At 43.3% G+C, this 12,053-nt stretch overlaps 1 protein-coding gene across 1 annotated transcript in view; it reads right to left on the bottom strand.

The window, feature by feature from the left end:
- LOC138674700 (extracellular calcium-sensing receptor-like) overlaps window positions 1–12,053 on the bottom strand; it is an 81,412-nt gene that overhangs the window by 18,811 nt on the left and 50,548 nt on the right. Inside the window, exon 3 of the mRNA XM_069762516.1 lies at window positions 4,081–4,452. Coding sequence (XP_069618617.1) covers window positions 4,081–4,452 — 372 coding nt within the window. The remainder of the gene's footprint in view (window positions 1–4,080; window positions 4,453–12,053) is intronic.

Here is a 12,053-nt window from a genome sequence, read left to right as displayed (position 1 = left end):
TAATGACTTTCAAAGACGTAGCGGCTTGTGATTGGTCGCGGCCACGCGACCAATCACAAGCCGCGACGCCACCGCAAGCTATTAACGCGCTCATTTTTAAAAATGAGCGCGTTAATGGCTTTCAAAGACGTAGCGGCTTGTGATTGGTCGCGTGGCCGCGACCAATCACAAGCCGCGACGTCACCGCAAGCTATTAACGCGCTCATTTTTAAAAATGAGCGCGTTAATGGCTTTCAAAGACGTAGCGGCTTGTGATTGGTCGCGTGGCCGCGACCAATCACAAGCCGCGACGTCACCGCAAGCTATTAACGCGCTCATTTTTAAAAATGAGCGCGTTAATAGCTTGCGGTGACGTCGCGGCTTGTGATTGGTCGTGTGGCGGTCACATGGGCGGCCCGCGACCAATCAGAAGCCGGGACTTGATTCTCAGGTCCTAAAAGCGCTGATTTTGAACAAAGAAGCCTGCCGGTTACCCGCGCTGAGTTCAGGGGCCGCCGGAGAGGTAAATATATAAATATTTTTTATTTTAATTCTTTATTTTACACATCCCTATGGATCCCAGGGCCTGAAGGAGAGTTTCCTCTCCTTCAGACCCTGGGAACCATAAGAATACCTTCCGATACTTGATGTCCCAATGACTTGTATTGGTATCGGATATCGGTATCGGCGATATCCGATATTTTTCGGGTATCGGCCGATACTATCCGATACCGATACTTTCAAGTATCGGACGGTATCGCTCAACACTACTAGAGAGAAATTGGAGTTTACAAAAAAAAACCTTTTTCCTGTAAAATGGCTTGCATATAAGGCAACATTTAAAAAAGATTAAAAAAAGAATTTAAATAAATAAAAAATACAATTTTTATTAAAAAATTTGAAATTTAAGTTCAGTTTAGGAAGGAAGCATGAACTTCCAAACATTTTATGGAAGAGGGACTCAGATGCATCCTGTATTAAACATAAAGGAGTTCCTCATACATATTGTTCAAACTTTCATGTAGTGGTACTCCAAGATTCATAAAGGCTATGCACTAAATGCAAAGCTTGGAAAATTTACAAGCATGGTCATCCATACACCCTTGAAGGTACCAACTGTAGTGCCTCATTCAAATATTATGCACAAAGTGAAGTTGTGGTACTCCTTGACTCATAAAGGCTATGAACTAAGTGCAAAGTCTGTCAAAAGGTTCATCCATATAACCTTGAAGGCACCAACTGTTGTACATCATTCACATTTTGGGAAAAAAGAGAAATTGTGATACTCCTACACTCATGAAAGCTCTGTACAACGAGCAAAGCCTCCCAAAATTGCAGGCAGGGTAATACATACACCCTTGAAGGTACCAACTGGAGTGCCTAAAACATTTTAAGGAAGTGTAGTTGTGATAATTCTACCCAGATAAGGCTCTGCAGAGAGCGGGAAGCCAGAAAAACAAATTAAACAGAGGCCTATCTATACACCATTGAATGCACCAACTGGAGTGTCTCTGTCACAAGTGTGTCACGCCAACCTGGGAGAATTGGGGGTAGAGATCACTGCGTATTGTGAACCGCAGATCTTCTATTTAGCCTGTGTATTTGGATCCAATATTAAATGAATTTGGTTTCCTTTGGTGCTGAAGAGGTTAACGACACTTTCTATGTTGGTCTGAAACATACAGCTTAATTTCAGCTGCTTCCGATCTAGTCATTAACTCTTCCTTTAAAATGTGGCCAGACCTTCTCTGTCCTGTTAATGAAAGCTCTACTACCTTGCACTTAGGAGACGATGTGCTGAATAGGAGTTTGTTGCTGCTATTGGATATTTGTCTTCCTGTGCTGTATGCTAATGCTAAGTAGTTTAAATTTGGAGTTGGAGTTGTAGTGTTTTGTATGTTGCTGTTTTTATGTGTGTATTTATCTCCTGGTCCTTTTTCCCATTTACTTTACTCCTCTCAGTCCCTATGCTCCTCCCTATTGTTTGTTAGTACTTTTGTTTGATAGAGGTTTTCTGATATCCCTTTTTTGTCTTTGTGTATAATTTACACTTCATTCCTGTTTCATACCTCATGGAATGGGACTCGGGACTCTCTACCTCTAAGAGTACTCCCAGGACAGAAATAGTTAGAGTACAGGCTCCAGGGACAGTTTGAGGCTCCTCTTCCTTACTGTGGACTGTCACAGCATGACAGTCTCATGACAAAAAGTTAAGTGTAGATGTGGTACTTTTACACTCAAAGGCTCTGAACACAGTGCAAAGCCAGAAACAAATATAAGGAGGGTCATCAATACACCCTAGAAAGAACCAATTGAAGTGCTTCTTAACATTTTTTTTTAAAGTGTAGTTGTGGTACTTACAATGGCTTCTCACACAGTGGAAAGCCAGAAAAGAATTATAAGGAGGGTCATTCATAAACCATTTATGGCAACAGCTGGAGGTCCTCATTCAAATATTGAAGACAAAAAACACTTTATGTGCTGTTGTCATCTGGTGATGTGGAAAAGTTAGGGATAATCTACACGGTGTTCATTTTTATCAGAGTGAGCCGGTCAGCATTTTATGTGTATAGGCGAAAGTGCTTGTCTGTTTTGACTCCACCCCCAACGGCATTGAAAAACTCGCTCAGACAAGAAGCTAGCAACAGGGCAACACAACACCTCCAAAGCACAGAGGGAAAGCTCATGCCATGTGTCCAGCTTTGAGTCTCAATAGTTTTAAGGTGACAGAGGAAATACAGGAGATCGATGGTTTTGTCGACCAGGTAGGCTTGATCATCTTTACAAACTTTAACTCTGTTAGGGTTGGCGGATTGTACTTAATAAAATATAAAATAAAGTGCAATTGCAACCTGAGGTCCACCGTTCAGAGATGAACCTGCTGCTAGTGTGGACAATGATGGAACAAAACAGCGAGCATTACCTTAAACACACTGTGTTACCACCACACAGCGTACTCAGAACACTTTGTACCAAGCTCAGTTATTTCACATGGAGGTACTGTACTAAGAATGCTAAGTACTATACCCTGTTAACGTCACAGAGATGTTAGCACTTGGATTGAGATTGCTTTGAAACTAAACTGTGCAAACCCCACATACGAATGAAGCAGATGCTGTGCCAAGAGAAGGAACTCTTATGACACTAAGTACAATACCCTTTCGACTTTACTGAGAGGAAACATAAGGGTTGAGCTTGCTCTGTAACTGAACTGTGCTAATCGCATACATGAACGAAACAGATGCTAAGCCAAGCGGCTAATTACCCCTGTCCTGACACTACCAAACTTGTACCTGACTGACACCATGAGTATGTAGCAAACTTGAGACACAGGCGTTGAGCCAAGAGTTCAAAACTGCATAAATGTGCTACCTAGCTGCCAACGTGTACAGTCTTTGAACATAAACAGGCTCGCACAAACGTGCAGGCAGAGTGTTAACCACCCACTCACTCCAAAAAGAAATGACACTAGTGTGCCGGGGTGTGCCGCTGAGAGCCTTTATTACACTAGGCTCCACCCTAAACACTCATGCCCAGTCGGTTGAGCCATCACATGCGGGCCAATCTGGAGCTGCCACATCACCAGCGCAGCTAACGTCCAACCACCAATAAGAAGACGCTACATCAGAGACATGCTCAGTAAGGTGATCTCTGGACTTAGATTCCAGAGCGCAAGGTTGCACCTGCATATCACTGATTACCATAGACTTGGCTGAAGAGCCAGCAGCAACCAAACATATACCACAAGCCTGAGCAAGATGCTGGGACCGACGTTTGTGCTGAGAAGCAATCGCAGCGGCCGAACCTCAATGGGAGACCACAGTACCAGATAATGCTTGTGATCTATCTCGCGCAGCGGGAAAATCCTGATGCCTAACAAACTCTTTGTCAAAAATGCCCAGTAATCAGGGCCTGTAAACTGTAAAGGTGTCATGAAATTGACCCAGGCCATTGACAGCGAACACCGGCCTCTACCTGGCGTGTGTCCTCCTCGGCTCTCCTCTCCTTCTTGGTTGGGCAAGGAAGCTTGCTCACTGCTACAAGCGTTGTCTGATGGAAATTTTTTTAAATATTTTGAAAAGAGGTCTTATGGTATATCACCATTTTAGCAGACCTCTTTGTGTCAGGTAGTAGAGATGCAAGGTACTCCTTGTAACATTGGTCTAGCACGGTGAACAACCAGTACTCTTTTTTGGCCAAGATGGATACAATAAGAGTGTCACAGGAAAGGCAGCGGTAGTTAAATTTTAACATATGTTCCAAGTTACCTACAGCCGACACTTCACTTTCTCCACCATAATGACGACTCTCCAGCTTCTCCTCCTCCTTCTCTTCCACCTCATTGCCCTCCTTAGCCCATCCCCCTAGGTGAGGCGAGACAAAGCTTTTGTAGGTACCAGCCTCTGTTGGGCTAGTAACCAGCTCCTGTTCCTTCTCCTTAGCCTCCACCTCCTCATTATTACCCAATGCACTCTCAACAGATGAGATGAGTATGGGCTGGGTAGTATCTCCCTATCTTCTTCCATCTCCACCTGGTCCTCATGCAAAGCTTCATGCTTGTTTGCCAGCAGCCACTTTTTAAGTTGACATAGAAGCGGGATCAATGCACTGACTACGGTGTAATTGCTGCTCATCATCTTTGTGGAGTCATCAAAGTCTTGAAGAACCAACCAAATGTCAAACATCCATGCCCACTCTTCAGTTATGTGCGTAGGCTGACCAGAATACTGATGGGTGTGTTAGAGCTGGTATTCCACAACTCACCTCTGCTGCTCACAATGCCTTGCCAACATTTGTGTAGAGTTCCAGAGCATGGTCACGTCGCACATGAGTCAATGAGCTGACATTTGTATACATTGCTGCAGCACTGCTAGAGTGGCAACAATTGTAGCTGACTTGCGTAAATGGGTGCTGATGTGGCATACCTTGACCAGAAGCACTGGCAAATCTGGATAGGTTTTCAGAAACTGTTGAAATACAAAGTTGAGCAGAGGTGCCAAGCTTGGTACGTTTGTGAGCTTGCAGAGCTTCACAGCCATCACCAGGTTATGGCCATTATCACACATGACAATGCCTGGTTGGAGGTTCAGTTGCAAGATCCACAGATCTGTCTGGTGTGTTATTCCTTTCAATAACTCTACTGTGGTGTGTGGTTTGTCTAGTAGACAACATTGCTTCAATAGAGCATTTTGCTGCTTTCCTGAGGCAATGCTTCAGAACTTCCAATGTGCTCTCAGATAATACATCTGAGATGAAGGATAAGGAGGAGCAGGAAGGGGTGCAAGAACTGATGTAGGAAGTGGATGAAACCCTGATAGAAGTAGGGCCAGAAATCCTCGGCATCTTTAGCACATGTGCCATGCCATGGTGGGACTCAGCTCCAGCCTTCACAACATTTACCCAGTGTGCCATCAGGAGAATGAAGTGTCACTGGCCACAAGCGCTTGTCCACGTGTTGGTAGTTAAATGAACAATCCCAGTAACTGTGCTGGTAAGGGCACGGGTGATTTTCTTTCACTCGTGCTGGTACAAGGCTGGGATGCCACACTGGGAGAAATAGTGTAGGCTGGGGAACGAGTACAGAGGGAAGGCTGCTGCCATGAGTCGGCAAAAATCCTGTGTCTACAAGCCTAAATGGTAACATTTCCACCTTAATCACCTTGTAGAGGGAAAAAGGCAGTGGTGTCATTCGCTGGCACCAATTATGGGCCTAGGCTTTCGACGGAGTCAGGTGCTTAGATGACATGTTCCTGATCATTCCAGTGGTGATTAGGCTCTTAGTAGCCAGGTCTCTGCTTATCTTGGCATGGCACAAGTTGAAAATTATCATTTTTTGTCTCAGAACTCTGTTTAAAAACATCCCAGACTGTGGAACACCTAACTTTTTAACGTCTCTTTCTGCCTATTTCAGTGCTGCCAATAATTCCCAATCTCAGCTGATGGCCTTGCTTGGCATGCTAGCTTCACAGGTTGGATCAGTGACTTTGTTATACACCACCCCATCTTCCACCATCGCACCATGGTCCACCTGACTCGGTTACTTTACAACCACCTGACTTATCAGCAACTCTGTATCATCATCATCCACCTACTTAGACAAAAATTGCCATTCCCCTCTATAATATTCTTGTGACCTTGGCTTCTCTACATTTTGTGCTTCACTAAACAAAATGCCCTCTTGTCCCTCTTGGAACATGCCAGGTGAGAAGCCATAATCAAGAATTAATGATGTAAAGAGATCATCAGAGTGTACTAGTATGAGATAACTAGTCTCCTGGGACTCAACATGATGTGAGGAAGGAGGATCAGGTTGAGGATTTTGTGATCCAGACTATTGGCTGGTGCGACTGGACCGTGTGAAAGACTAGGTGGTGCTGACAAGCATGCAGGAAGCATTATCTTCTATCCATCCAACCGCCTGTTCACACTAGTATGGCTTCCGAAGTGGTGTCCTGTGCCCTCCTGCAAAGTGGGACAAGAAGCTATGTGTTCTGTATGGGTGTTTTGCTTCTGCTCCAGCAACAGATGCAGTCACACCTGACACACATTCTCACCACCTATGTGCACTATCAGCACCACTTCCATTCTTGGGTAGAGATGAGCAGACTTGTGGAAGTTGGCATTCTGGTACATGACCCAATCTTTATACCATAGTTTGTTTCAGGTAACATTGAAAATAATTTGTACCACGAAATTTAGAGAAGGAAAATTATATCTCTCTTTTTTCTCTCTCTCGACTTCTGCAAATCACTTGGTAAAGTATCTCATACTATCCTTTTTTTTAAAAAAAGACCAAGTATGGGATTGACAAGGCTACGGTTAGGTGGATTTATAACTGGCTCTGTGATCAAACTCAAAGAGTGGTCATAAATAGTTGCAGATCCATTTGAAAAGTCTTTCAAGTGGGGACCACAAAGTTCTGTCCTGACCCCAGTGTTGTTCAACATTTTTATAAATGATCTAGATAAGGGAACTGAAGGTAAACTAATCAAATTTGCAGACCCAGCAAAGCTAGTATTAAATCTATTACTAAAAAAGACAGAGAAAGGATTCAGAAGGATTTAGATAAGCTTGAACAATGATCAGCGACTAATGAAATGTTTTTTTACAGGGAGAAATGCAACATTGTACATCTTAACCCCTTCACCCCAAAGCCTGTTTTCACCTAAGTGACAGGGCCAATTTTTACAATTCTGACCACTGTCACTTTATGAGGTCATAACTCTGAAACGCTTCAACGGATCCCGGTGATTCTGACACTCTTTTCTTGTGACATATTGTACTTCATGATAGTGGTAAAACTTCTTCGATATGACTTGCATTTATTTGTGAAAAAAACAAAAATTTGTCAGAAATTATGAAAATTTAGCAATTTTCAAACTCTTAGTTTTTATGCCCTTAAATTAGAGAGTTATATCACATGATATAGTTAATAAACAACATTTCCCACATGTCTGCTTTACATCAGCACAATTTTGGAAACATAATTTTTTTTGTTAGGACGTTATAAGGGTTAAAAGTTGACCAGCGATTTCTCATTTTTGCAACAAAATTTGCAAAATCATTTTTTTACGGACCACCTCACACTTGAAGTGACTTTGAGGGGTCTATATGACAGAAAATGCCCAAAAGTGACACCATTCTAAAAACTGCACCCCTCAAGGTACTCAAAACTACATTCAAAAAGTTTATTAACCCTTCAGGTGCTTCACAGGAATTTTTTGAATGTTTAAAAAAATTGAACATTTAACTTTTTTTTCACAAAATTTTTACTTCAGGTCCAATTTGTTTCATTTTACCAAAGGTAACAGGAGAAATTGGACCACAAAAGTCGTTGTACAATTTGTCCAGAGTACGCCGATACCCCATATGTGGGGGTAAACCACTGTTTGGGCACATGGCAGAGCTCGGAAGGGAAGGAGCGCCATTTGACTTTTCAATGCAAGATTTGCTGGAATAGAGATCGGAGCCCATGTCACGATTGGAGAGCCCCTGATGTGCCTAAACAGTGGAAACCCCCACAAGTGACACCATTTTGGAAAGTAGACTCCCTAAGGAACTAATCTAGATGTGTGGTGAGCACTTTGAACCTCCAAGTGCTTCACAGAAGTTTATAATGTAGAGCCGTAAAAAAAAAATGTATATTATTGTTCACAAAAAATGATCTTTTTGCCCCAAATTTTTTATTTTCCCAAGGGTAAAAGGATAAATTGGACCCAAAAAGTTGTTGTGCAATTTGTCCTGAGTACGTCGACACTTCATATATGGGGATAAACCACTGTTTGAGCGCATGGCAGAGCTCGGAAGGGAAGGAGTGCCATTTGACTTTTCAATGCAAAATTGGCTGGAATTGAGATCGGACGCCATGTCGCATTTGGAGAGCCCCTGACGTGCCTTAACAGTGGAAACCCCCCACAAGTGACCCCATTTTGGAAAGAAGACCCCCTAAGGAACTTATCTAGATGTGTGGTGAGCACTTTTAACCCCCAATTGTTTCTCTAAAGTTTAGAATGTAGCATTGTGAAAATTAAAAAATCATTTTTTCTTTCCACAAAATGATGTTTTAGCCCGCAATTTTTTTTTCCAAAGGGTAACAGGAGAAATTGGACCACAAATGTTATTGTCCAATTTGTCCTGAGTACGCTGATACCCCACATGTGGGGGGGAACCACCGTTTGAGTGCATGGCAGAGCTCGGAAGGGAAGGAGCACCGTTTGAAATGCAGACTTAGATGGAATGGACTGCAGGCGTCATGTTGCATTTGCAGAGCCCCTGATGTACCTAAACAGTAGAAACCCCCACAAGTGACCCCATATTGGAAACTAGACCCCCCAAGGAACTTATCTAGATGTGTTGTGAGAGCTTTGAACCAACAAGTGTTTCACTACAGTTTATAACGCAGAGCCGTGAAAATAAAAAATATTTTTTTTTCCACGAAAATGATATTTTATCCCCTATGTTTTTATTTTCCCAAGGGTAACAGGACAAATTGGACCCCAAAAGTTGTTGTCCAACTTGTCCTTAGAACGCTGATACCCCATATGTTGGGGGGAACCACTGTTTGGGCACACAGGAGAACTCGGAAGGGAAGGAGCCCTGTTTTACCTTTTCAAAGCAGAATTGGCTGGAATTGAGATCGGACGCCATGTCGCATTTGGAGAGCCCCTGATGTGCCTAAACAGTGGAAACCCCCAATTATAACTGAAACCCTAACCCCAACCCTAGCCCTAACCCTAGCCCTAACCCTAGCCCTAACCCTAGCCCTAACCCTAGCACTAATGGGAAAATGGAAATAAATACATTTTTTTTACATTTTATTATTTTTCCCTAACTAAGGGGGTGATGAATGGGGGTTTGATTTACTTTTATAGCGTTTTTTTGGCGGATTTTTATGATTGGCAGCTGTCACACACTAAAAGACGCTTTTTATTGCAAAAAATAGTTTTTGCATCACCACATTTTGAGAGCTATAATTTATCCATATTTTGGCCCACAGAGTCATATGAGGTCTTGTTTTTTGCGGGACGAGTTGACGTTTTTATTGGTAACATTTTCGGGCAGATAACATTTTTTGATCGCTTTTTATTCTGATTTTTGGGAGGCGGAATGAACAAAAACCAGCTATTCCTGAATTTCTTTTAGGGGGGCGTTTATACCGTTCCACGTGTGGTAAAATGGATAAAGCAGTTTTATTCTTCGGGTCAGTACGATTACAGCGATACCTCATTTATGTAATTTTTTTTATGTTTTGGCGCTTTTACACAATAAAAACTATTTTATATAAAAAAATAATTGCTCGGCTACTTTCGTCGGATTCAGCTGGCTGGTCAGTGCATCTAGAGGTCCGCTCTGTCGGAGGGCTGATTCCGTCTACTTGGAAGATAAGTATGCGGGTGCCTGCCTCGATCGGTATCGGCGGCTTTAGGTACTGCAGGTGAGGACTGTGGTAGCTACGTGTAGCGCCAGAGACGTCCCAGCCGGAGGCGTCCCTGGATACAAGTGAAGAAATGGCCGACACTGCGAATTGCGAGTTCGCAATTGAGGCCCTTTGGTTTTAAACTATGGAGGGTGAAGATCCACTGGGATTCAATTCTTGACATTTGTTTGATAAAATCACCTCCCCTTTTGTTAGGGCGTACAACCTGGATACCGTAGAAGACAGTTCCTTTAACTGATTGTCCATGTTTGTCTTTGAAGTGACGTGATAAAGGGTGTTCCAGGAATCCTTTTTGAATAAGTAGACGGAATCAGCCCTCCGACAGAGCGGACCTCTAGATGCACTGACCAGCCAGCTGAATCCGACGAAAGTAGCCGAGCAGCTCCGGGATCCCCATACGGCGGCACTCAGTAGGTAACGGCAATATTACTAGTTACCATCTACTAATGCGGTGTACCAGTATAGTATTACAAGCTTAGCAGGAAAGCCACAATTAGTTACACTACGCATACAGAAGGTCAGCGCACCTCTCTCTTCCAAGTATATGCAAATTGGCAAATTGGTCAGTTAGTATTAGTTGCCATCTGCGGTCATAGGGAGTTTTGAGTTGTTACGCTGGAATCACTGACGGCACCCAGCCCTAGAAACCATTTGTAGCGCGGTACTCTTTATTCGTTTATACTGGTCTTTTATTCTTGTTTGTCGGATTGGGCACATCATCAGACAGGAGTACCAGCGGCACTTGTGTAGCTCACATCTACAGTTATAGCGCCAGTGTATATTCTTCCATTAACAGTTTAGGATGTATTAAGAAAAGCGTAGTGTCTAGATCCTGTGAAGCAATTATCCCATCATACTCATGGGCTGCGTATGCAGCATCAATAGTAAAACGATCTAATGTTAAAAATAATAATAATAATAAAAAAACCTTATTCTCACCTTCCGCCGTCGCATCCTCTCCTCGGCACTGCAAGCGGCAGGTTCCGCTTCCAAAGATGCTATGGGCGAAGGACCTTCCATGACGTCACGGTCATGTGCTCGTGACGTCACGGTCATGTGACCGCGACATCATGGAAGGTCCTGCGCTCATACCAATCCTGGGACCGGACACCGCTCACAAGCGCCGGAACTACAACGGGCTCTTCGGATGCTGAGTATGTTTATTTTTTATTTTTTAACCTGTTCCATACTTGACTGGGCAATATACTACCTGGCTGGGCAATATACTACGTGGCTGTGCTGTATACTACGTAACTGGGCAAAATACTACGTGGCTGGGCAATGTACTATGTGGCTCTGTGCTGTATATTACATGACTGGACAATATACTACATGGCTGTGCAATATACTACGTCGCTGGGCAATATACTACGTGACTCGGCAATATACTACGTGACTGGGCAATATACTACGTTGCTCTGTGCTGTTTATTACGTGGCTGTGCAATATACTACATTACTGGGCAATATACTACGTGACTGGACAATATACTACGTGGCTCTGTTCTGTATATTACGTGGCTGTGCAATATACTACATTACTGGGCAATATACTACGTGACTGGACAATATACTACGTGGCTCTGTTCTGTATATTACGTGACTGGGCAATATACTGCGTGACTCGGCAATATACTATGTGACTGGGCAATATACTACGTGGCTGGGCAATATACTACGTGGCTGGGCAATATACTACGTGGCTGGGCAATACACTACGTGACTGGGCAATATACTACGTGGCTGGGCAATATACTACGTGACTGGGCAATATACTACGTGGCTGGGCAATATACTATGTGACTGGGCAATACACTACGTGACTGGGCAATATACTACGTGGCTGGGCAATATACTACGTGGCTGGGCAATATACTACGTGACTGGGCAATATAGTACGTGGCTGGGCAATATACTATGTGACTGGGCAATACACTACGTGACTGGGCAATATACTACGTGGCTGGGCAATATACTACGTGACTGGGCAATATACTACGTGACTGGGCAATATACTACATGGCTGGGCAATATTCTACATGGCTGGGCAATATACAACGTGACTGGGCAATATACTACGTGGCTGGGCAGTATTCTACGTGGCTTGGCAATATTCTACGTGGCTGGGCAATATACTA

Source organism: Ranitomeya imitator, chromosome 4, assembly GCF_032444005.1.
Source record: "Ranitomeya imitator isolate aRanImi1 chromosome 4, aRanImi1.pri, whole genome shotgun sequence".
In the NCBI taxonomy this organism is placed as follows: Eukaryota; Metazoa; Chordata; class Amphibia; order Anura; family Dendrobatidae; genus Ranitomeya; species Ranitomeya imitator.
This window is presented reverse-complemented; position numbering and strand designations above follow the sequence as displayed.